The sequence below is a fragment of the Convolutriloba macropyga genome, chromosome 4 (genome assembly GCF_964194025.1).
Source record: "Convolutriloba macropyga chromosome 4, txConMacr16.3, whole genome shotgun sequence".
Classification (NCBI taxonomy): domain Eukaryota; kingdom Metazoa; phylum Xenacoelomorpha; order Acoela; family Convolutidae; genus Convolutriloba; species Convolutriloba macropyga.
The window spans coordinates 76846959-76871941 of NC_134471.1; the positions used below are offsets into that span (position 1 = coordinate 76846959).

Here is a 24983-nt window from a genome sequence, read left to right on the forward strand (position 1 = left end):
TTCTAACTCGTCTTCTTCAAAGCGTTATTAACAGACGTTTTTCATGAAGTTCGACTTTTTCTTCACTTATTCCAGGGTTCATTAAAAAATTGTGAACAAATCAGAATATTGGCATCAACTTCTACAAAAACTCACAAAGTACGTTATCAAGGCAACGCAATGAACTAACATTGGGCTTTCTAACCCGTCATCTTCATGAAGTTCGACTATTTCTTCACCTAATTAAACTGTTCATTAAAATTTTGCGAACAAATCAAAATATGGGCGATTACTTCTACACAAACTCATTAAGTACGTTATCACGGCAACAAAAAAGGCTAACATAGACCTTCTAACTCGTCTTCTTAAAAGAGTTTTTAACATACGTTTTTCATGAAGTTCGATATTTTCTTCACCTAATTCGACGGTTCATTGAAATTTTGTGAACAAATCAAAATATGGGCATTTAATTCTGTACAAATTCATTAAGTACGTTATCGAGGGAACAAAATGGGCTAACAACTAACATAGACTTTCTAACTCGTCTTGTTCAAAAAAGTTATTACAGACATTTTTCATGAAGTTAGACTATTTCTTCACCTAATTAGACTGTTCATTAAAATTTTGCGAACAAATCAAAATATGGGCGATTACTTCTACACAAACTCATAAAGTACGTTACCACAGCAACAAAATGGGCTAACATAGATCTTTTAACTCGTCTTCTTCAAAACGTTATTACCAGACGTTTTTCATGAAGTTCGACACTTTCTCCAACTAGTTCGACTATTAATTAACATTTTGTGATCAAATCAAAATATGGGCATTTAATTCTTCACAAATTGATTTTGTACGTTATCACGGCAACAAAATGGGCTAAAAGCTAACATAGACTTTCCATTTCGTCTTCTTCAAAAAGTTATTAACAGACGTTTTTCATGAATTTCGACTATTTCTTCACCTAATTCGACGGTTCATTTAAATTTTGTGATCAAATCAAAATATGGGCAGTTACTTCTACACAAACTCATAGGGTATGTTGTTACGGCAACAAAAAAGGCTCACATAGACCTTCTAACTCGTCTTCTTCAAAAAGTTATTAACAGACTTTTTTCATGAAGTTCGACTTTTTCTTCACCTAATTCGAGGGTTCATTAAAAATTTGTGAACAAATCAGAATATTGGCATTAACTTCTACAAAAAGTCATAGAGTACGTTATCAAGGCAACACAATGAGCTAACATAGGCTTTCTAACCCGTCATCTTCAAAAAGTTATTAACAATTGTTTTTCATGAAGTTCGACGTTTTCTTCACCTAACTCGACGGTTCATTAACCCGTAATCTTAATTCTTTTTCTTTTTTGTAGTATTCAGTGGTATCAAGGACATTAAAACAAATAGATTGCAACCGGCGGCGTTGAAAATGTGCATTTGAAACTCATTATGCGATGAATCATACACGCCATTAACCTGCAAAAGTCTCTTCTACTGCAGAAAGAAGAACAAAGACAATCCAAACCATAAAAACTAACAAAAAAGGCTCCATTGTCATCTGTATCCTCCTCCTCTTCATTCTGGGTTGAAGACGTAGATCAGATTTTTATTATTGCAGCACAAATTTCTGTATTTTTTTTTCCCATGTGCGGAGCCTGGATAAGATTTACACCCGTTGAAAAGAAGGAAATAAGTGGACAAAACAGTGTAATTGTAGTGTATTTCTAAGAGTGTAATTTCTTAAAAACTGCGGTGTATTTCTAAGAGTGTAATCACTTCAAAATTACACTTTTCACTCTTTTCCCCACTAAAAAATGAACGAAAGAGTGTAAAAAGAGTGGATTGAAGAGTATAAAGAGTGTAAAAAGAGTGTAATTTTCTTAAAATTACACTCTTACTCTCTTTTCCCTGCTATTTAAGAGTGGAAAACGCTTTACACCCTAATCTCGCTTAATAAAGGTGTATTAGGGGTGGACACCTCGGCCGGGGACGTTCGTCATGAGGTCATGAACAAACGGAATCGGGCAGTTCAACAACCCGAAGATTTCCAATACCGCATAATGTTCCGGTATAAGATCGAAAACTACGATCAGTTAGAAGTGCGTTTCTGCTACACTGTCCTAGTTTAGATGACCGTAAAAAATGACAGAAATTTTCGATAAGGTCGGTTTTCACCATAAGGACTTGTCGGTAACTTTGGTCAAACCAATTTGTTTGATTTGAAAAGTCCGAAAATTTCGAGGAAGTAAGAAAGCTTCGGTATGTTTGGTTTCTTAGATTCGGCTTGATCGGTATTTAAACGTAGAGAAGTTGAGAGTTTTTGGTTTCATAATGTAAGAAGTCCTCGACTTGTTTTGTTTTTTTTGGATTCCGTATATTCGGCCTCAAAAGTACCAAATGTTTGGTATTTTAATTTTCAAAACAAGAGAAGTTGTCATCATTTAGGGTTTCCTAGATTTAGTAAGAGCGGTATTTGAATGTAAGAGTTGTCAGTTATGTTTGTTTTTAAAATGTAGAAAATTGTCGAAATGTTCGCTTTCTTCGAATTCGAATTTTCAGTTTCGAACGCATGAAAAATTTGGCATGTTTGTTTTTAAAACGTTTTAATCCGGGAGTAAGTCCTGTTTCGTTCAATTGCTATAATTGTTTTGAAACATCAGGTAATGTTGGTTTCTTCCATATTCACGTTTGAGTTTTGTTGTTAATAATATAGCCAAATGACATGATATATAACTATAACCATCTTTGATTTACAACTTCTTAGACTTTCGGTAACATGTGATGTTTACTAGCATTTTATCATAGGAATCGATAAAACGTCAAACTCAAGTGTTATCAATTCAAACGCAAAAGCGGAATAGTTCTGGAAAACATCGGTATAAACTGCACGTGAAATTAGCATTGTTTTCTCGACAAGAAAGACGTAAATCAGCAACTGAGTTTACTTTTCATCTTCAAGTATTTGATATTATACATTTAATAGCCCTCCTTTGATAATAAGAGTTTGAACCTATGAGAATATCACGGAAAAGTGAAAGTTTTGTTCTCCCCAAAGCGCTTGTTAGGGTGTCTGCCGGCATGCGATCTGCTCTAATAGTCTGTTCTCGACTATGTTCTGATCAAGCGCACTTTCAAAGCAGGGTGCTTTGTTTTGCCATGGTTCATGGAACTCTTACTAAGGGCATTACATGCTTGAATATCTAGAAACATTTTAATAACTGCTCAACATCTATGTTCATATCCTTCAAAAATTTCGCTAAATGTATCGCCTCTTTACTTGCTTCTACTACTGCATTCAATTCAGCTTCAGCTGTGGAGGATGATACTTTTGACACATTTGTAAGTTACTAGCCAAGCTGGTTGCTCCTGAACCATTGTCAAGCTTGAAACATTGTCCAATCCTAATTTTTCTGCTATCTAAGATTCCAGCCCAGTCATAATCCGAAACACCTTTTAGATATAATTTTCACTCTTCATATAAATAAGTTTTTTTAACTTTGTACACTTCAAGTAGCGTAGGCATAATTTTGCGGCGTTCAAATGCTTGTTCCCTGGATTCTCTACAAGCAAACTCAAAATATTAGCTGTATGTGCAATATCTGGTCTGGTAGTAACGGCTAATAATTTAAACAATATTCTATTCCCCTATAATCACCAGACTGTATTTCGTGATATTCTTTGCTCCCTCTTTCTAGCGAATCAAGTTTTCAAACTTTTTAATTAACATCTAGATGTGTTTCCAGTGTCCTGTAGTCACTCATTCCATACTTCTCTATTAGCTTTTCTATATAAGCCTCTTGACTTAGCATTTTTTGTGTTCTTTCCTTCCTGTTGAAATGTTTAAGAACCAACTCAGGTCAACATAGCTACTTATTTTGAACTTCTTGCTCACTTTGTCTTTGAAGTTTTCACAAAAATTTTTTCGAGTTCCTAATATAACCATATCATCTAACCAATGAATAATAATTTCCTCTATATCTCCTTCTACCTTTGTTATAAAGAGGCGCTTATTTTGAATAGATGGAACCCAAACCCCTAGAATTTTTTTTGTTGTTGAGCAACAAGTTCAACCAGATTGTTTTAATCAATGAAAGATTTTATAATGCTTACATACTAATGTATTTCCTTGCTAATTGTATTTTTCAAAACCCTCAGGTTGCTGCAAAAAGATCTCTTCATCAATGTCAGCTTTTAAAGTCACAGTTTTGATGACCAGTCGCTTGAGATTCGTTACGAGGTGCATAGCTTCAAAGTATCCTAGTAGTTGAGTGGCGCGTTGTTGGTGAAAAGGTCGCGCTGTAATCTCTACCTGGAACTTGGCTAAAACGCTTAGCTAACGATGTTGCTTTGTATCCCAATATTTCTCCGCTAGTCCCGCACTTCAGCGCAAAATGCCAACGGCTACCATTATGTTTGATTTCCTGGTTATATACAAGTTTCCAGACGTTGTATTCAACAGATGAATTACACTCTGTTTTCATTGCTTCAAACAAAATTTTGTCTTTTTTTGCTTCTTCTGTTGATATAGGTATCACATTAACATTTATTAATTCATTGAAGAATCCTACTGGATTCAGTTTCCCTTTTTTTCTAACCATGTTTGCCCTGCACTCAATGAGTTACTATTGAACATTTTTTGTTCGTTCAAATTTGTTCATATTTTTTCGTTTCTAACTTTAAAGGTTCTTTTTCCGTCCTTTATTACTCTTTGATACGATACGTTTTTTTGTTATGTGATGATCTCAAGAATATACCTTTTTGCGAAGTCCGATCTCTTTTTCCTCAGAACGAATTATCAATATGAACATAAGCAGTACAACAAAAAAATTTAGTGAATCTAAATTTGGCTTTTGTCCATACATAGCTCCAAATGGTGTTCTTTTGATCGCCGGATGGTAACAAAAGTTTTAAAAGTCACTTGACATTTTTTTGCCAATGGCAACTATGTCTTATCAAGTCTTGATTGCTCAAATAGGCTTATCGCCAATGGAGTTAATGTTTCCCATTTACATTCAATTTACCACTTTCATCAGGTGTTCAAGGTGCTGAAAACTCTAGTCTTACTCCTTGCTTTTTTACAGAATTGCTTGATCTCCTTCAATTTAAATTCGCCAGCACCATCGCACACCAATGTTCCTGGCTTACATATATCCGCAAAAATTTGCGGGACTTTTTCTGTTGCATCATCTCTTGTCTTTAAGAAGTTTACTTTCTGATACTTGCTAAAGCTGACTACGGAGCCGATTGCATATAGGTGACCCTCTACAGCTTCTGGATCAATGAACGCTAATGTATCAAAAAACAGTTTTTCTAAGACATCTTTGGCTCCTGTTCCAGAATCTTGTGGAACGTGAGGCTTCATTGATTTATTCATTTCACATATCTCAGAGTTCCCTACACAATGACCGCTTACTTTTTTTCCTAGAGCCTGATTCTTTAATTTCAAAAGATCTTCATTCTGTTGATTTAGGTATCACATTATCATTTTTAAATCATTTAAGAAAGCTACTCGATTCAGGTCTGCTTTCTGTTTTAGCCGTGTTTACTCTGGACTCACTGAGGGATTTTTGAGCATGTTCTCTTCGTTGAAAGTTACGTTTCTTTACTTACTAATTTTAAAGGTGCCTTTTTCGTTCTTTACTCCCATAAGATTCGTTTTGCTATTATCTGATGATCCTCCCACGAATATATCTGTTAGTGAAGTCCGATCTTTTTTTTCGAAGGTTATCTCAATATGAACATAAACAGTATAACCAAAAATTTTTAGTAACTCTAAATTTGAATTTTGTCCATGCATCGCTTCGAATGGTGTTCTTTTGATCGCCGAATGGTAAAAAAGTTTTGAATGTCAGTGTGTCATATCAAGTCCTGATTGCTCAATTAGGCATATCGTTTTTGGTTTTAAAGTTCCCCAATTACGTTCAATTTTATCATTTTCTTCAAGAGTACAAGGTGCTGAACGCTCTGGTCTTACGCCTTACTTTATACAAAAATTCTTGATCTCATTCGAATTGAATTTTCCAGCACCATCGCACACCATTGTTCCAGGCTTTCCCATATCTGCAAAGAATTGCGGGACTTTTTCTATTGCACCATCCATTGTCTTATGAAGTATACTTTCGGATACTTTGGATACCTGCTAATACTGAATGCGAAGCTAATTGCATATCAGTGACCATTTACAGCTTCTGGATCAATGGGCTTAATATATCAATATGGACTTTTTCTAAGCGTCCTCGGCTCTTGTCCCAGAATCTTTTGGAACGTGAAGCTTCCTTGATTTATTCATTTGACATATCTCAGAGTTCCCTACGTAATGTTCACTTTTTTTCTAAGGCCTGATCCTTTAATTGTAAAAGATCTTCAACTTGTTAATTTGGTTATCACATTATCATTTGTTTATTCATATAGGAATGCTACTCGATTGAGATCTGCATTCTGCTCTAACCGTGTTTGCACTGCACCCAATGAGTTGTTATTGAATTTTTTTTTCGCTGAAAGTTGCCTTTTATTCCTTTCTAACTCTGAATGTGCTTTTTTCGTCCTTTACTCCTATATGACTTGTTTTGCTATTATTTGATAATCACAAGAATTTATCTTTTTGTGAAATCCGATCTATTTTTCCTCGGAGGATATCTCAATATGAACGTAAGTGGTGCAACCAAAAATTTTAGTAACTCTAAATTTTGCTTTTGTCAAGGCATTGCTTCGAATGGTGTCCTTTTGATCACCTAATGGTAAAAAATTTTTGAATTTCAGTTGAAATCTTCTTATATAATGCCAGTGTGTCACGTCAAGTCCTGATTGCTCAATTAGGCATATCGTCATTGGTGTTAATGTTTCCCGTTTACAATTTTACCTTTTTTTCAGGTGTACAAGGTGCTAAAAGCTCTAGTCTAACGCCTTGCTTTTCCACATAATTGCTTGATCTCAGTCAATTTGATTTCGCCAGCACCAACGTTCCTGGCTTTCCTATATCTGCAAAAAATTGCGGGACTTCTTCTGTTGCATCATCCCTTGTCTTTAAGAATTTTACTTTCTGATACTTGCTAAAGCTGACTACGGAGCCGATTGCATATAGGTGTCCTTTATTATTATTTGATACGATACCTTTTTTTGTTATGTGATGATCTCAAGAATATAACCTTTTGCGAAGTCCGATCTCTTTTTCCTCAGAACGAAATGTCAATACGAGCATAAGCAGTACAACCAAAAAATTTAGTGAATCTTAATTTGGCTTTTGTCCATACAAAGCTCCAAATGGTGTTCTTGTGATCGCTGGATGGTAACAAAAGGTTTAAAAGTCACCTGACATTTTTTTGCCAAAGGCAAGTATGTCTTATCAAGTCTTGATTGCTCAAATAGGCTTATCGCCAATGGAGTTAATGTTTCCCATTTACATTCAATTTACCACTTTCATCAGATGTTGAAGGTGCTGAAAGCTCTAGTCTTACGCCTTGCTTTTTTACAGAATTGCTTGATCTCCTTCAATTTAAATTCGCCAGCACCATCGCACACCAATGTTCCTGGCTTACATATATCCGCAAAAATTTGCGGGACTCTTTCTATTGCATCATCCCCTGTTTTCAAGAAGTATACTTTCTGATACCTGCTAATACTGACTGCGAAGCTATTTGCATATTGGTGACCATTTACAGCTTCTGGATCAATGGGCGGTAATATATCAATATGAACTTTTTCTAAGACAACCTTGGCTCTTGTACCAAAATCTTTTGGAACGTGAAGCTTCCTTGATTTATTCATTTGACAGATCTCAGAGTTCCCTACTTGATGTTCACTTATTTTTGTTCTAGGGCCTGATTCTTTATTTTCAAAAGATCTTCAATCTGTTGATTTAGGTTTCACATTATCATTTATAAATTCATTTAAGAATGCTAATCGAATCAGATCTGCTTTCTGTTCTAACCGTGTTTGCATTGCAATTTCTTATTATTGAACATTTTTTGTTCGTTGAAAGTTACGTTTCTTTAATTTCTAGCTTTTAGGGTTCCTTTTTTGTCCTTTACTCCTATACGTTTCGTTTTGCTCTTATCTGATGATCCCATGAATAAAAATTTTTTGAAGTCCGCTCTATTTTTCCTGAAATGATATCTCAATACGAATGTAAGCAGCACAACCAAAAAATTTTTAGTATCTCTAAATTTGGTTTTTGTCCAAGCATTGCTTCGAATGTTGTTCTTTTGATCGCCGAATGGTAACAAAAATGTCAGTTGAAATTTTTTTTTGCATAAGGCCAGTGTGTCGTATCGACTCCTGATTGCTCAAATGGGCATATCACCAATGGTGTTACTGTTCCCCAATTGCATTTATTGAATATCGGTGACCATCTTTAGTTTCTGGATTAATAGGCCCCAATATATCAGTATGAACTATTTTTCAGACATATTTGGTTCTTGTCTCAGAATCTTTTAGAATTTGAAGCTTCCTTGATTTATTCATTTGGCATATCTCGCTGTTGCTTACGACGCGTTCACTTATTTTAAGTCCTATGGCCTGATCATTTAACCTCAAAGGTCTTCAATGTTATTATATCCTAGACAATTGTGCCACAAACTAAGTTGCAGTTTTTCAAAACTGTTGATTTCACTGTTTTCCAAAGGGAAAGACTGCCATGTTCTTCAATTGGGAAAACAGTTCCGTTTCTAGTTCCTAATTATTTCTTAGTTCTTACTGAACAAAACCTTATTTTCGGATGCTCTAAGTTTTGGTCCTAAGACCAAATTTTTAGACTTCTCAGGTACAAGTAGCCTATCTGACAATCTTTTTTTTTATTTCTCCGTTCTCATTTCATTTTTCTCCCGTCCTCCATTTGAACTTTTACTACTATTTGCGTTGGTTATTATCCCTGTTTGTTCTTTGTCAATCTCACTAAAAACACTAAAAAAACTGTCATCCTTGATCATTTTATTTGTTGCTCCAGAGTCTAACACAAGTTCACAGGCAACTTTTTTGTGGTTTGAAAGAATAAGAAGTACTCTTCGTACTAATCTTTTGGTTTTTCAACTAAACTCTAAGACCCTGATGGAATGTTCCGACTAAAGTTTCTGCTCTGGCTTGCACACTTTTTCTCTGGTTCCCGCTTCTTGCAAAACTTGGAGATGTGACACTGCTCACCACATTCAAAACAATTTATTGTTTGCCCCTTGTTTGTTCTGTATTTACCTTTTTAAGTCAACAATCCTTAGCCATGTGTACAACCTTTCACAATTAAAAATTTTCGTTTTGTTTACAGAGTAAACCCTTACTTTGGTTTTGAACATTCTCGTTATCAAATATGATAAAGTTCCGCTTAAATTCTTCTAAACCTTTCTCTTCTGTGCTTTACTTTGCGAGTGTGGTGAAGCTCTCGTATTCTCTAGGTAATCTTTTCATATTGATATAACCATTTTTTCGCTCACGCCTTCGTTCATCAGTGTCTACTTTTAATTAATGTCGTCTGCTCTTGATATATAGTCTACTATGCTTTCATTTGAGATCTTTTCTAGGCTAGTTAATTCTGATATTAGTTTAAATAACTGCAGCCTCTCCAACCCTTTAAAGTACATCCCAAGCTTTAGTACTATTGACTTTATGTGTTCTCCGAAACAAAAGTGACTTTTTAATTTATGCTCGAACAAGTTCTTACCATAAAATCCTTTTGCTCTCTTCTAGTTCTTCCTTTCCTTTATATACAGCTGGTGTTCTTCGATCCACTAATGCGCCATTGGGCATATAATCTTCATGTGTGGCATCGCCAGATAATACTTTTCCTAATTTCAATGAGTGCATACGAGCCTCAAACTGTTCCGCAAAATATACGAAATTACCCAGACGTCAACTGAAAATTTTTCTTTCTGACTTTGAACTCATCCCTGAACTCAATTTAAACCTTTCTAATTGTTTTAATTTGTTTTTATAGTTTTTCCTTTTACCTAGTTATAACTCAAGCACTAATGTTGTGCCCTATGTTACTGTGATTTACTCGAAATCCAGTTTTGTTCTACGTAAGAATTTGTTCTTTTGATATAGTTTGAGGTGGAAACTTTTCGGACATAGTCCAAAACGCCTCGCCATTTTTAAGCATTTAGATAAAAGTATTGCCTGTTGTTGGCCTAGTTATTAAGCGACAAATCGGTGTGTCGTGGTGTTAGCCAAAAAAAAGCTTTTAGCATATTGAGAATGCAACAAGATAGCACTATGGCAAAGTGAGGATAGTGCAATGAGAAATGAGGGTAAAAACAAACAGTTGCTGAAACTGAGCTGTTCTCAGCAATACTAAATAAGCCAGAGAAGTCCTCGTAGAAATTCCTGCTACACAAACATCTCGCACTCCAACAGAAAACACCCAAACAAGCTTCCACAAACAAAGTCCCCCACACACACAGCACTACAAATTCCGTGTCCACAAACAGAGTCACCCAGTCAGCTACACAAGCTTCGCCACACAAAGAGAGTCCACAATCAGCTACAGATGCCCCTTCTCTGCAAACCGAGTCCTCTTATCAGCTACACTTTTCTCTCTACACAAACAGATTTTACAATGAGCTACAGATAATCCCTCTCCACAAACAGAGTCCCCAATCAGCTATATAAGCTTGTTCTCCATCAACAGGAATCCTTCAATCACCTAAACAAACTCGTTCTTGAACGTTGATAGAGCACACTAGATCTTCAGTCCTGCTTGCTTTCCTTCTGACTCTTGACCACTGCTTGGCTCGAAGTCTTGTCTCTACTTGTGCTCTCGTTCAGTTTCCAGTCGTCAACAATCCTCTAATGCAGCATAGAGACAAGGCAGTATAGTGCCATTTTTTGAATGGGCTGAATACTTATCTCAGAAAAACTCTAGGCCCATAACATATTGGTTATTGGGAACGCAGAGACAAATTTTAAATCTTGTTACCAAATAATTCAATTAGAGGTGATGTGTGACAGCGGTGGCAATAGGCAAAAATCTTAAACGAATTATATACCCACTTATGACCGCATTTTTACATTACATACAGCCATCTTTGATCTTTAAATTCTATGACTTTCGGTGACATGTGATGTTTACTAGCATTTTATCATGTGAATAAATCAAACATAACATCAAAATGAAGTGTTATCAATTCAAACGCAAAAATGGAATAGTTCTGGAGGACATTAGTATAAACTGCACGTGAAATTAGCCTTGTTTTGTCGACAACAAAGATGTAAATTATTATGTGAGTATACATTTCATACATTTAATAATCAGCTACATAACATAAATAATTTTCTACACGAGTTTTTGTAGTTTGCAGCCAAATACAATTACATTCTTTTTCGGGCTCAAGTCATAGATACTGACTGTTTCTTAACAAACAAACTTATCTTATCTTATAACCAACCATGTATTCCTTCTAAAACTGATCAAACAAACCTTTTTTGCTTTAAAAAATGAGCAGACCAAAGATTTCTGACGCTTCAAATGTTATTTTATAAACGATACCCCAGACAAATATGTTAGGGCTTTTGTCGTCTTTTGCCTACCTATAACCGAGCAAGTCGACAGTTTTCTTTAGTTTAAAAGAGTATAATTTCAGCTACTTCTTCCAATTGTTCCAAAGAGCGTGGGGACCAAAGGAAAAAAATGTTTGATGGATAACAGCTTTTAGTTAGACAACAGATTGAAAACGGGAGTTATAGTTCCGTAGACGAAAAAATTTTAGTCATCTGCAATTTTGGCCATTTATTTGACATTAGAACTTCATTTTTTGCGAATAAAGTTGTTTCTCCTGTGAGATTTATCTTTACGCCGGTATCCAACAAAATAATTTGAAATAGATTGAATTTCTCAAACATTCCAGTTTTGATTATCAAATGAGAAATAATCCCGGGTCGAGAAAAAAATCGGGAAGTATCTACTATAAATTGAAAACTGAGTTTTTTCACCGCAAATTTCGTAAAAAACTTTGCGGAAAAATGCGGAGAATGCGGTGAAATTATGTAAATTCACCTCTAGAGTAAGCTGTGAACTTACAAAATTTCACCACTTTTCAACGCTTAATACAAGTTACAGTCCTTGCACGGACTGGAAGCTCTTACCACCTGCATGCCAGCCACTTCTTCTTCCACTGCGCCACTTCTCACGTAACTCTTGCATATTTGTTTTGAATATAAATCAAATTCAATCTCCTTTGTGTGAAATATACGCGTTGAACTTTTGTAAGATGAGCGATGAAATTACAAATTTTAGTGGTGGAATGTGGTGAATGCGGTAAAAAGATGTAAGTTCGCCGCTTCCTCTAGTGATGGAATTACATAAACTAACCGCTTCAAAAATTTCAAAACGATGTTTGATTATTCGTGGGTAAATTTTCCGTGCGTCCTTTAATAAATGTATTTTAACTCCGTTGAACAGAAGACAATTCAAATCGTTTTCTAGGCGGCGAAATTATGTTATCTTACAACTAAGTCAAGCTGTAAATTTGTGTAATTTCATCGCTATCGCTGCTGATCTCACACATTATTAACACTTTTTTCTAAGCGGCGAATTTATGTAAGCTCACCACTAAGTTAAGCGTTGAATTTATGAATTTTCACCTCATTCACTGTTGTTCGCAACACTTTTTTTCAAGCGGTGAATTCATGTATGTTCACCACTAAGTTAAGCGGTGAATTTATGTAATTTCATCGCTTTCACCGCTTATCTTTCATAATTTAAACACTTTTTTCAAAGCGGTGAATTTATGTAATTTCACTGCTAACTCCGCGGTGAAATTATGTGATTTCACCGCTACCAGGCGATAAAGGTTTTTTCACCGCATTCACCGCCTGAGTTATGTGTTTTCACCGCATTCATTGCTTACATAACTTTGCGTTGAATGGCGGTGAGACCTCGACGCGGGATACAAATAAAACAAACATCAATAATCACGAACTATACAATCAAAGAAACTCGAATTTGATTTAAAAAACAATTAAATGTCGTCAATTTTTCCGTTGTACTTTTTTTCCGACAACGGGTACTTAAGAAAACTTTTCTGGCCTGGAAGTCTTTTCTGACTTCAAAAAATTTGAAGTCACTCTAGGTTTCATCCTTCAATCAAATTTATTAATTTTTTTTCCTAAACGGAAAAGCAATTGAAGGTTTATTATTTCCTTAGCATTGTCTGCGAAATGCTCCATAAAAACGGAATGAAGCCTAAATTTTACTGCCGAATTTTACACATTGTACGCGGCCAAAAGACGTCTACTCTTGAAATAATTGTTTTCACTTTACCCTCGATAATAGTAAATTTCAATCAACATGGAATTTGACTGAGCAGTACCTGATATTGCATAGCTCAGTTAGAGGCGCATGAAAAAATAATTTGACCAAGAGCTGTGGTTTTGACTGTTTATCACCTAGGGTTTAAAATGATAACAGTGTAAAAAAGTCACATCCAAAAATCAAATTCATATTAAATTTACCTTATCTATCCATTCGACGAATTTGCACTCATATCCGAAATTCCAATAGAGGTCACTAGTAAGGCATTCTGGCAACTCAAATATGCGATGCTCAGGTTCAATGCACAATTTTTTACAGTTTTCTAGTGGTAGATTAGCATACATGCAGTTAAGTGAATCGGCAGTTTCCGGCACAAGAGCGGGTAAATCGTAACCACAGTGTTTGTTGCCCTCCCACTTGAACCGTTCTCCTAGAATATTCGCCAAAATCAGGCACTGAGCAAAGTTCTCCACTGATTCTAACTTCTCTGCAATTAAAAATCGCCCACAAAAACAAAAAGAAGTGATCGATTTGTAGTGGTATTTAAAAGGTCAATTCCTTTATGTTTTAGGACGAATTTAAAAGTTTTTGATCGATTGGAACCCGGGTCATATATCATCTAACATTTTTTGTCTTCCTTTGTTTTCATGCTAGGTCGTAAATGACTCTTAGTCTTAAGTAGGTCATATGTGGATTGTATGATTTCGTAGTAGTCATAAAAGAGCATATATTACTCCATGGAAATCATAGAAGAATGTATACAAAAATTTTGGCCGCCGAAAAACTTAAATTTCTAATTCCGTTATAAAACTTAAAAAATCTTGATAACTGTTCAAGGTCGTATGTGGTACACGGAACATTGACTGATGCCATAAACTTACTTATAATGTAGTCAGGACGCAATTAAAATTAATAGCAGTCCAATTTGGACTATGCCCTAATACAAAATCCAAGATTTTAAACATTTTTAAAAAATCGTTTATTAGATAGATCCGTGTCGAGACCGAATGGTTAACGTGTCAGAACTTGCAAGTCGAATGGTTAACTTGCAAAAACTTGCAATTCGAATGGTTAACTTGTAAGTTTCAGTCCAAAATGAAAAACACATTAAAAAAGAATTTATGACCAATTTCATATAAGTTTATTGCCAGTTTTGTCAAGTTTCTTGAATTAATGTTAAAATGACGAAAAACGACTCTTCTTGACCTGTACTAGATTAAAAAAACTCACAAAACATTTTGACTGTTCAAATTTTCTGACTTGACTAATTTTTTTTGTTATGTCGGGAAGAGCTCTTAGTCCACATTAAAATCCTTTGCGCAAGGTTAAATCGATTTAAAAAATTATTGTTGTTTTCCACCCCTTTTGTGTGAAAACATTTAAAATTTAACACTTGATTTTTTTCTCCACACTTTTGAGGTTAAATTTTAATCTTTCTTGTTGACATTCTCTACAAAAAAATAGACATATTGGTCAACTGATATTTCATTGTGTGATGAAATTTATCAAAAGTGTGAGGGTCCCGCTTTCCCTGAGAGAAGTTGCTGTTTAGCCGAAAGGAAAGAGAAGTCATTTTTAATTGAATTGTTAACTTGTAAGAGCCTTTTATGTCGAATGGTTAAATTGTAGGAACTTGCAATTTTTGGAAGAAAAACTTGCAAGGCGATGCACCGCCGTTTAAGTTTCAGCCAAGAATTTGCAAGTTCTTGCAAGTTAACCATACGGTCTCGACCCGGGGATGCAAAAGTTTGCAGGTTTGTAATAATTGATCATTTATTTGTTTGAATTGACTACTGACATTAACAAAAATTTAGTCATATAGGTAAATTTGTTCTATCATTTAACAGCCAAATTTTGGAAAACTATTTAAGGTTCTTTTAGCGCTTCACAATATTGGGGTACTTATTCGATAAAAATCTAGAACGCACTTTGAAGGCAAGTATTCATTTTTTTTGGTAATCGTAGTATGATCATATATGGTTTCCTGGTAATCCAAAAGGAAAGTTACTTGATATCTTTGTTTTCTTGTTGTGCTCTTTGAATCTAAGAAATCAAGTGTTGACAGTACAAAGTCATATATGATTCTTCTTTGAAACAAAAAAAAACATCAACTCTGGAAAGGATATTTTTGAGTTTTCGAAACGTCAGAAATAACCGCTTTTGAGAATTTTTTTTATGAGGAGAACACTTTTGAACGTTTTTAAGTTAAGTTTACAGTATTTTTATATAAAAATCAACTGCTAAATACTGTATCAGCGCGTTTCGTAAATCTATGAAATGAATCTTTTTTGACCGTTTTCGCAATATTTGAATGTGCGTCTGGGCAATGGCCGACTTTGAACGTTTTTTGGGTCAAAGAATTGACAAAAATTGGCCGTTAATTTTAGCAGACCAGAGTTTTATGATCGTTAACACAAATATATGATCACTTGGATGAGTTTTAAACTATTAACAAATGCAGCTTTTGACGGCTTTATTTGTTATTGTGAACCTTAGTTAAGCGTTGAAACCCTGATCCGGGTAGCACAACCTGAATTGATGAAATTCATGCGCACATTTTGTGTGACTCGTTCTTAAAACCGTTCAATGACATTCAACTGCGGTAGTCTGTTGAAAGAACTATCAACCACGGCGTTCTGTTTAAAAAAAAGTGATTCCAAAAACAATCAGTGCTTAAATTTGATTTTACCGGACAAAATCATTAAAAAACCATTAAAAGTGGTCACTTCCCAAAAGTCTTGACTGTTTTGATCGGTGTGGTCAACTGGCGCTTCCCATTGGTTGGGTACCCGGATAATAACAGTACAAATAATTATTCAAAATGTCGAAGAAGTTTTTGCCCAATCACAAATTCTTCGGCAAAATAGTTTTTAACGATGTCGTCCCGATCAATTTGCTTTCAGCTTGCGCTGTTCTACTGTTTTTTTTGTAATTTTGCTCAATTATCTTCTAATCAGCAATTTTCAAGTTTCAATAAAATCAATTGAAAAGTTTGAAAATTTTTCTTATCCCCAGTCTTGATTGCATACAAGAAAAATTTAATCAGCTTGGAAAATATTACTTTGTCCAGTAATTCAAAACTATTCTATTTTCAAAATCTAGGTATCAGTTTTTATGTAGCATTCTAGATCTGATCTTCATTTATTAGCAATTATAGTTTTTGTAGAGAGTTTAAAATATCATCTGGTTAACCACGATCTATCGACCAAAATTTCAGATTTTTTGATAATCATTACTTCATTCTTTGTAGAACAATTAGAACACTTTTCGCAACTACAGATTGCTGCCCTCTTTTTTCAGCCGATCACGTATTGCTTTCCTCTTTTGTAAAAGTGGAAGCTATCGATCTAGTGCTTTTGATTTTAAAAAAGCGTGCAGTTTTTTATTTGACAAATAATTGAATTTTTGAGCGATTTCATCAATGATTCAAAGCGAAGTTTCCTCTTCTCAATTCTACTTATTACAGCAATTAATTATTGAATCAAAAAGCAGTCTCAAATTTTCACCTAGAAACCTAATTAAGAAAACGATTTTAGTTTTGCTCTTCAAGTCCTTTTATAATTTATCAAAGGGAGCCTTGACACCAAAGAGCCAGATGCCATTTAGGGGAAAAAAGCCTCCTCATTAAAAAACATTGTAATTAATGCAGAGAATTGTTTTGAGGCAAACATATGCTCGTATCAAACTGCTTGAAAAAATGTCTGAGGTACAAGCACTCATTTCGTTTATGCGATAAATTTGCTCTTTAAAAAATTGGAGAGTGTTTACTTTTAAGCATCGCAAGATTAGAATTACAATTTGCTGATCTTTTATTGATATTTTGCTCAACTAATTTCATAGAACATCACGTTTTTTAAACCACTTTGGAGTAGAAAAAAAACAAAATTACTATGCTTGAAGTCGTAACATGAAAAATATATACAACAGCAGCCACACCGCCAGTATCATCGCAAACTATAATCACAAAAATGCTCGAAATAAAAATAATGTAGTTAGGGCCAAATAAAAAACTTTCCATTTGAAAACGAAGAAACTTATCGTTTGAATAGTCAAACACACAATATACCGGATCGAGGAAAAATCGGAAAAATATGTGAGATAAGCAGTGAAAACGCGTTTTTTTACTTCATATTTCGTACAGAATTTTGCAGTAAATTGCGTCGGAATTATTTAATTTCAAAATTCACCATATTTAACTCTTACAAGTAATTACGTGCCTTACCTGGGTTTGAACCTCTCACCTCCTGCATGAAACTCACTTCTTCTTCTTCCACTGCGCTACCTTTCGCTAACTTCTAGGAGATTTGTTTTGAACTTAAATCAAATTCATTCTACATTCTGGAAAACAAGTTTGTTGAATTATTTTAAGATTTGCAATTTTTAGCGGTAAAATTAGATATTTTAGCGGTTAAAAGTAGTGAATTTTTGTAAGTTCACCGCTTACTCTAGTGGTGAAATTACATGAATTCAGCGCTTAAAAAAGTGTCAAGATGAAGCATGATTTGGGGGTAATTTTAGGGAGGTAAAGCGATGTAAGATAGAGGGGGCGAGGGGGGTATTTGGAGTAATTGAGGATTTCAACCCCCTAAAATTACATCGACATCCCCCCAATGACTATCCCCTAGATTTACATCTTTTTGACACTATTTTCTGAGCGGTGAATTTAGGTAATTTCACCTCTTGGTCAACCGGTGAAATTATGTAATTTCACTGCGTTCACCGCTTTTCTCACATAATTAATACACTATTTGATGCGGTGAATTTGTCTAGTTTCACCGCTGAGTTCAGCGGTAAAATTATGTATTTTCACCGCTAGCAGGCGGTAACTTTTTTCACCGCATTCACCGCCCGATTTATGTTAATTCACCGCTACTTTAACCGCTGAAATTACGCAATTTCTCTGCATTCACCACTTATCTCACATAATTTGGACACTTTTTTTGCGGTGGATTTATGTAATTTCACCTCTAATTTCAGCGAGGAATTTGTTCAATTTTATCGCTACAAGGCGATATTTTTTCACCGCATTCACCGCTTGATTTTTCTAGTTTCACCGTATTCACCGCTTATCTGTCATATTATTTGCGTTTAATTACAGTTATTCTCGACCAGGGATTGTCTCTTGTGGTAACAAAATGAGAACTTTTTAAACCTAAATATTGGTCCATTGATGGCCGGTGAACCCGGCGCCAAACTTCTTGGTAATCATTAGCATCGACAACTGTTAACGAGTTGCATGTCGGAAGCCAACTACAATAACCTATTGGTGCAGTAGTCTTTCCATCCGTTCTGAGGGACCATGTTTACGTTTGATAAGAAGTAAAACAAATTTTTTGTTTAGTTTTAGGGAACAGTTGAAAAAATTTTCTTAATTAAGCTATCAAGATTAGTGACTTCTGAGTCTGAGAATGCCATTGACAATGCTTCTGATGATTTTTTAATGTTCTTTTTTCTTGCCTTGACTGGGTTCTTCGCACTGAAGGCACGATCTAAATTATGGTCCCACATTTTAGTGTAAACATGTTTTTGGGGGCTATACGTTATATGTCCGATAAACGAGGAGCTTAGTATACTAACGACTGCTTCTTTAGAATAAATGCTTTTGATGATCAAATCCTTGAAAAATTTTTAGTCAAACAATATAGTTTAGCACACACAAATAGTTACAATATAGTTCAAAATCGAAGGATTTGTTTTACTGTCAGTGAGCCTGACTGTCGATTGGTCTCATAGTCGCATAGTGCTATCTTAGCTAACTTAGCCCAAAAACTTGTTTCATTTTCGCTTCAATGATTCTAATTTAAAAAGATTTCTTCCTTTTCCTCTGGTCGAAATATTAAGAAATTCTAAATATTTAATTTCTGAAAAAAGTTACGATCTTTGGATTTTGTTGTTTTTTGGCTCTTTGACGATATTTATCTCTTAGATTCACTATTGACAGGTTTTATTCACTTGTTATTTTTTAAAGCGATTGTTTCTATTCGTTTGCAACTGACACTGAAACGTTTTCAAAATATGAGCATTTTCTTTCTTGCATGGTCGCAGTGAAAAAAATATCATGAGCTCTCTAGTATGATATTCCTAAGCTCTCTTAATATTTAAAAATGAAACCTCAAGGTCAAGAACAAGTTGAAACGACTCGTTTTCGAGAAAAGTTGCTTCTTGTTGTTCTGTCGCTTAGCCCCATCAACTTTGATTTATTATTTCACAAACTTTGTTTTGCTAACTTTTTGCACAGATAACTTGGTGAGCATTTTTATCCAATAAAATTCGGGTTCTTGATCTTTTTTGTTTCTGTTGCTACGTGGTCCCCGATTTTTTTAATGGAAGGAAAGGATATTATTTCTAAAGACGGAGAAAGCAATAGGTGTTCAAGCTTTCAGATTCCAGTTGCATTTTTCAGTTACATAGATACCATTCTTTTTCAAAGTGGTTAGTAGTCATCAATTTGGAACAAATGCCTTACAACCTATAATTTTCCCATTCATTTCATTTCTAAAAAATCTATTTGATGTGTAAAGTTCAAAAACGTGACAGGTTTTATGTAGACATTTTCGTTAATATAGTTTTAATAACTTTTTGTTTATATATAAAAATTTATTTTTTATTAACTTTTTCTTTGATTACGGTTGTGTTTTCTTCTTTTTCTGGTGTACAAAGTGCGAAACTTTTCTTTACTATAAAGAGCTCTTTTCCAAGATACCGGACAGTCGCCTGTTAGGTCGTTTCTTTCTTTGCACTGTAACTTCAGGAGTTTTCGTACTGTTTTTAAAATTCAAAGAATTTGAAATATATTGGTGCGCTGTTTTTTACAATCCAAGAGTTGGATTGTATTGTTGCTCTGTCGTTTTACAACTCAAAGACTTTGAATTGTATTGGGTCGCTGTGTTTATTTAAGATGTGCTTTGATCTTTCAAAACGGGATAAAATGCAAATCCCAGCGGTCATTAAGTTTCATTAGAGGCCCAAAGTGGATTTTAGTAGTCCTTCAAGTGCTTATAGTGGTGCAGCTGCTGGTATGGCCTTAATTTAAGGTTAAATTGAAATTATTAGGAGTTTTTGGGCTCATAATTGTGCAATTTTTCATGTTTTTTTGTGATTTTTTTATTCGTCTTAAATTTAAGTTTTTAAAAGTTGATGAAGGACTTTTGCGATACAAAATTCCTCGTGAAAACCTTATATGTTTTGGTACTACAAACAAACACGCAAAATGGTACTAATTTTAGCAATTTTTATCAGGTTTTTTTTGAAAGTTTTGTCATTTTTTGAGTTTTTTAGCCCTGAGGTTCAAGAAATCTCCGCTAGGGTTTGATAAAGTGTTTGATAACAGATTACTGCATAGTTTCTAGTGGTAATAGAATGGTTTTCAAATTTTGCCATCATGAATTTTAGCATTTTTTTACAAAGCTTGCAATTTTTTTAACGTTTTTTGACATTTATTGTCATTACAAAGTTGTTTGAGTCCCACGGGTCCGAAAACATCATCAGGTGTTGGATAATAAGTTAATGGAATTTTTTAGTTGCCATGGAATAGGTTTCAACTTCTGAATATCACAAATTTTAGCAATTTTTTTGATAAAATTCGCATTTTTTTCAGGGTTTTGAAAGTTTTCGTCATTTTTTCAGTTTTTCCAGCTTCAAGGACCAAGCTATCTCCTTTCAAGTTTGGTTTTTAACATTTTAATGCCTCGATTTTTAGCATTTTTTAAAACAAAATCTGCAATTTTTTTAAGGCTTCCTGAAGTTTTTGTCAGTTTTTGATATTCGTCCATTCTCAAGTGCGAGATAACATATTCCGGGTTCTGATTTAAAATTACGGCACTGGTTTTTAGTTTCAATGGATTTGTTTTCAACAATTTAACGTTTCGACTTTTAGAACTTTTTGATAAAATTTGCAATTTTTTTCAAGTTTTTTCAAAACATTTGTTTTTATTTATTTTCTTGCCTCAGTAGCCAGATAACCTCATCCAGGTTTCGACAGTAAGTTAATAAATAATTGCTAGGGGGTAATTAAATGGTCACCTTTTAACTTTTTAGCAGAGCGAAATTCTATTTTTTGAAGTTGGAACTTTTTTCTAAAAAATTTTGCCTATCGATCTATGAGCTAATGAGTTTTTTGAATCTTGGAATTGGGTTACTGGATAGACCCTAGAGACACAGAAATAATTGTGAAGATATTTATATCACAATTTTCAGCAACCTTTCCTTATAATTTGCACGACGTTTTTTCTAATTTTTTTGTTCTTTTTCGAGTTAATCGATCTTCAAGGACCAATGGATATTTTTCAGGCCTTGCAGATATAATACTGGACCGATTTCAGAAATAGAAATTGGTTTTGATTGTTTTTTTTTAAATTAGATAGTTTTAAAGGGAAAAAGTTTAGCCTAATGTTTAAAAGCTTCAAGAGTTTTAGCAATGTGTATATTTTTGTTTATTTTTGATTCTTTTAGTTTCTCAATTTTTTTAGATGATTTTGTTTGTGTTCTGGCTGGCATTGTTCAATTGATCTGCTGTTCAGGTATAGTACGTCTGAGTTTTTTATTCAATTCTTTGAACTGTATTTCAGGACTTGTCCTGCTATGTTTTTTTTACTTTGTCAAAATTTATCGACTTTTTTTTCCTGAAATGTTTTGAAACTTTCAGAACTGATTTCTTTCTTCTTACTTTTCTCCAAACAAATATAATGCAAAGGCTCAACTATCCAGACTAAGTGGGCGTTTTTTGGAAAATGAAGTCAAAAATTAAAAAAAAGAGATGAAAACCTAGTGCTTCAAACTAGAAACCAGGTTTTGTTTCAATTTTGATATATCAATTTTCTTTTACTAAGACTAATGATTTTTGCCAACTATCTTTTTTTTCAAGCATTCTCATAGCAAAGCATCGTCCAGAAGGTGTGCTCAACTAAGGTTTTAATTTGAAATCGAGCTTGCAGTTTTGACTTTTTGTGAAAACAAAACAACTCAGTTCCATTTCTCAGAGATCGACATATAGGGCAATTTTACTCCTCATAAGTTGCGGATATTTCTCTTTACTTCGCAGAATTTTCCATATGAATTATTTGAGCCTTAATGTTAACATGAGTGATAATTTACAAAAACGATGAAAACTGAATTTTGCTTTTCAAAATTACGGTCCGTATGTTTAGGTAAATCAGAATTGGTATTGTGAAAACATTATTGAACTTCTACACCTGTGAAACCAAAAAATGAAATTCTACCCCAAAGAGATCTAATACAATAAAACGGTTTTAATCTTTTAGTCAAAAATAGGCATTCGTAGAAATTTTTGTAAAATATTAGTAGTTGGTGATGAAAAATTTTTACAAGTTCGATAAAAAGCGCTTTTCCCACATTACCTCTCCTTTAAAATATCCCTTCATCTTTGGTATTTTCTTGCATTGAATGGCGTGCGGGGGCATAAATTATCTGATCACTAAGCTGGGGTCTACATAGAGAAAGATCCAAAAAAAGTTGAGTCCCATTAAATTTCACCATTTTGTTACGCTACACTGAAGTACTGTCGACTAGCTGATCCCAAGTTCAGGGTTTGAAAATACGTGTGAATATACACACAATTGAAATGAAAAATTAAATACAGGAAATCATTTTTTTCTTGTTAATTCTCTCTGATCTGTTTGTGTAGGTGAGAGATAATTTAAAAGTTAGCGAACTGTTTTTCATTGTAGTTGGAACCGTGATGTGCTGTCCAGCTTTTTTTCATAGTTGCAATTTTGCACCGCTTTAGCAATTCGATTTAAATTGACTGGGGTTTACAGAAACTAGAGGTACAAGGAGTATTTCAGGTACTAATGATTACATTCACAAGAATTTTCATGAAAATGCAATAATTTTAAGTGTGTCGCGGTAAATCGTCAGTAGAATTTTTCTGCTCCGAAATTGCATGATCAATGCGATTTTTTTTAATAGTTTGAAACGTTTTTAGTAGTCAGTAATCCAGCAGCATCAAAATAAGCTTGAAAAACCAAATATGGGGAAATTTCCGATTAATTTTTGTTTCCTCATTTTGTACCTCATTTTCCTCGGTTGATGCTGTTTTTATTCTCTGCTTCTCACTGGCGGCTTGAGTTGTTGCTAGTTTAATGCGAAGCAGGAACATTTTGCTCTATGTAGTCACAAAAGTGGCGTAAAATTTATGATTTTTTATCTTTCGTTTCTATCTTCCGAGTCACGACTGGCCCCATTTACATTGAAATCTTTTCTTTTCTTAAACATTTGTTTATATTATTGCTTCACAGACTACTTTTATTGGCTTCATTATGCCACAGAATCCTAAAACTACTTTCACAAAATTGGAGTGGTTTTTTTATTTGTCAAAAAAGTAAAGATTTTCGATGAGCTGCATTGCATTTTTCCCATTTCTTATCCTCATGTTAGAGAAGAATATGTTTCACTAGCCAACAAATTCAAGTAAATGCTGTTACAAGAAACATTTCGTTCAATCTTGGCGTGCAACAGTCAAAAATGTCAAAAACTGCTTTTCAATTGTTAACTGACTTATGACTTCATTCATGAATTTAGTTTGCCTTCGTGAAGCAGAGTCTCTGCATTGAAAACTTCTGTTTAAACTGTTTTCATTGATCAAGTTAAAAATTACTGCGGGTGATCAAAATTGTGACAAAATTAAACAAATGTAACAGCCGAAAGCTGAACTAATTTTCAGAAGCAAGAATCAAAATTTAGCAAAAAGTGCGGTTCTCTTCTCGTTTTGGTTTGATGGTGTTCAAAAAAATAAAAAGTGCAAAATTTATGATAAACACTCGAAAAAATTGATAAAATTATAATACATTCGCTTTTTTTTCAATGATTTCCTATGTTTGTGCAATTCTATTCAAGGTTGATTTTTTTAATTAGTTATTGAGAGAATGAAATTTTGAACAAGGAACAAAGGAACGAAGAGTATCATCACCAAGGTCATTCTTGAAACCTTCTGTACAGCTCATTGCATCGTATGGTGAACACTTTTGTTGACTTGAAGTTTGTTTTTATATGGAGACACAATTACTGACATAAATATCAAGTGATATAGTTCTTCATGTTTTCTTAAAATTTTTTTAAAGAACACTTTGTTTTAAAAAGCACTAACTTCATTTGAGAAATTGAGCTCAAAATTCAGCGGAGATTTTGAAACATTTATTTGTCCAAACTAATTGATGAAAGACTAAAAAAATGCGAAAAGAGTTGAAAAGCATGGAACTTAATAAAAACATGAGCTGAAATATGAGGCCAATGAGAAAATCCTTAAGCAAGGCACTGAATGCTCAGACTTTGCTGTTGGTTCTTTTTCAAACAAAGTTTCGGTCAAAATTTGCGTTGAAACGCCACTGACATCTCGATCCAGTTACATTTTGGACACGTTGAGGAAACTGAGCATTTTAAAAAAAAGATCATCCACAAAGTTATGAGACTGAAGAAAACTAAGAGATTTTAGAATTGGCTGGAAACTTTCAGCAGTAAAGGAGACAAAAAACACTGAATTTCGAGCCATATCAACCAATACACAACTGATGTTAGTCCGGTAGTGTGATTATTTAAATTGATTTATTATTTACATTTTACTACAGAAAACTTGAGCTAATTCAAATTATGTCGCATATTTCAAATTAAAAAAAATTAATTAAGTTTATAATGTCAACTCAACCAGTAAGCAGTAGTTCTAATTCATTTTTCTAAATTTAAAGTCACGCCATGTTGAACAAGTCACCTTCAGCAAAAAAAGTTCATTTTGTAAGCTGAGCAAAAGACAGTTCTAAGTTGC

The 24983-nt window shown here is 34.1% G+C and overlaps 1 protein-coding gene across 1 annotated transcript in view; it reads right to left on the reverse strand.

Annotated features, from left to right (window-relative positions):
- LOC142338174 (uncharacterized) overlaps window positions 1–13354 on the reverse strand; it is a 112897-nt gene extending 99543 nt beyond the window's left edge. The window contains exon 1 of the mRNA XM_075387811.1: window positions 13266–13354. Within this exon, the coding sequence (XP_075243926.1) occupies window positions 13266–13277 (12 nt within the window). The 5' untranslated portion in view covers window positions 13278–13354. The remainder of the gene's footprint in view (window positions 1–13265) is intronic.
- Window positions 13355–24983: the final 11629 nt, after the last annotated feature.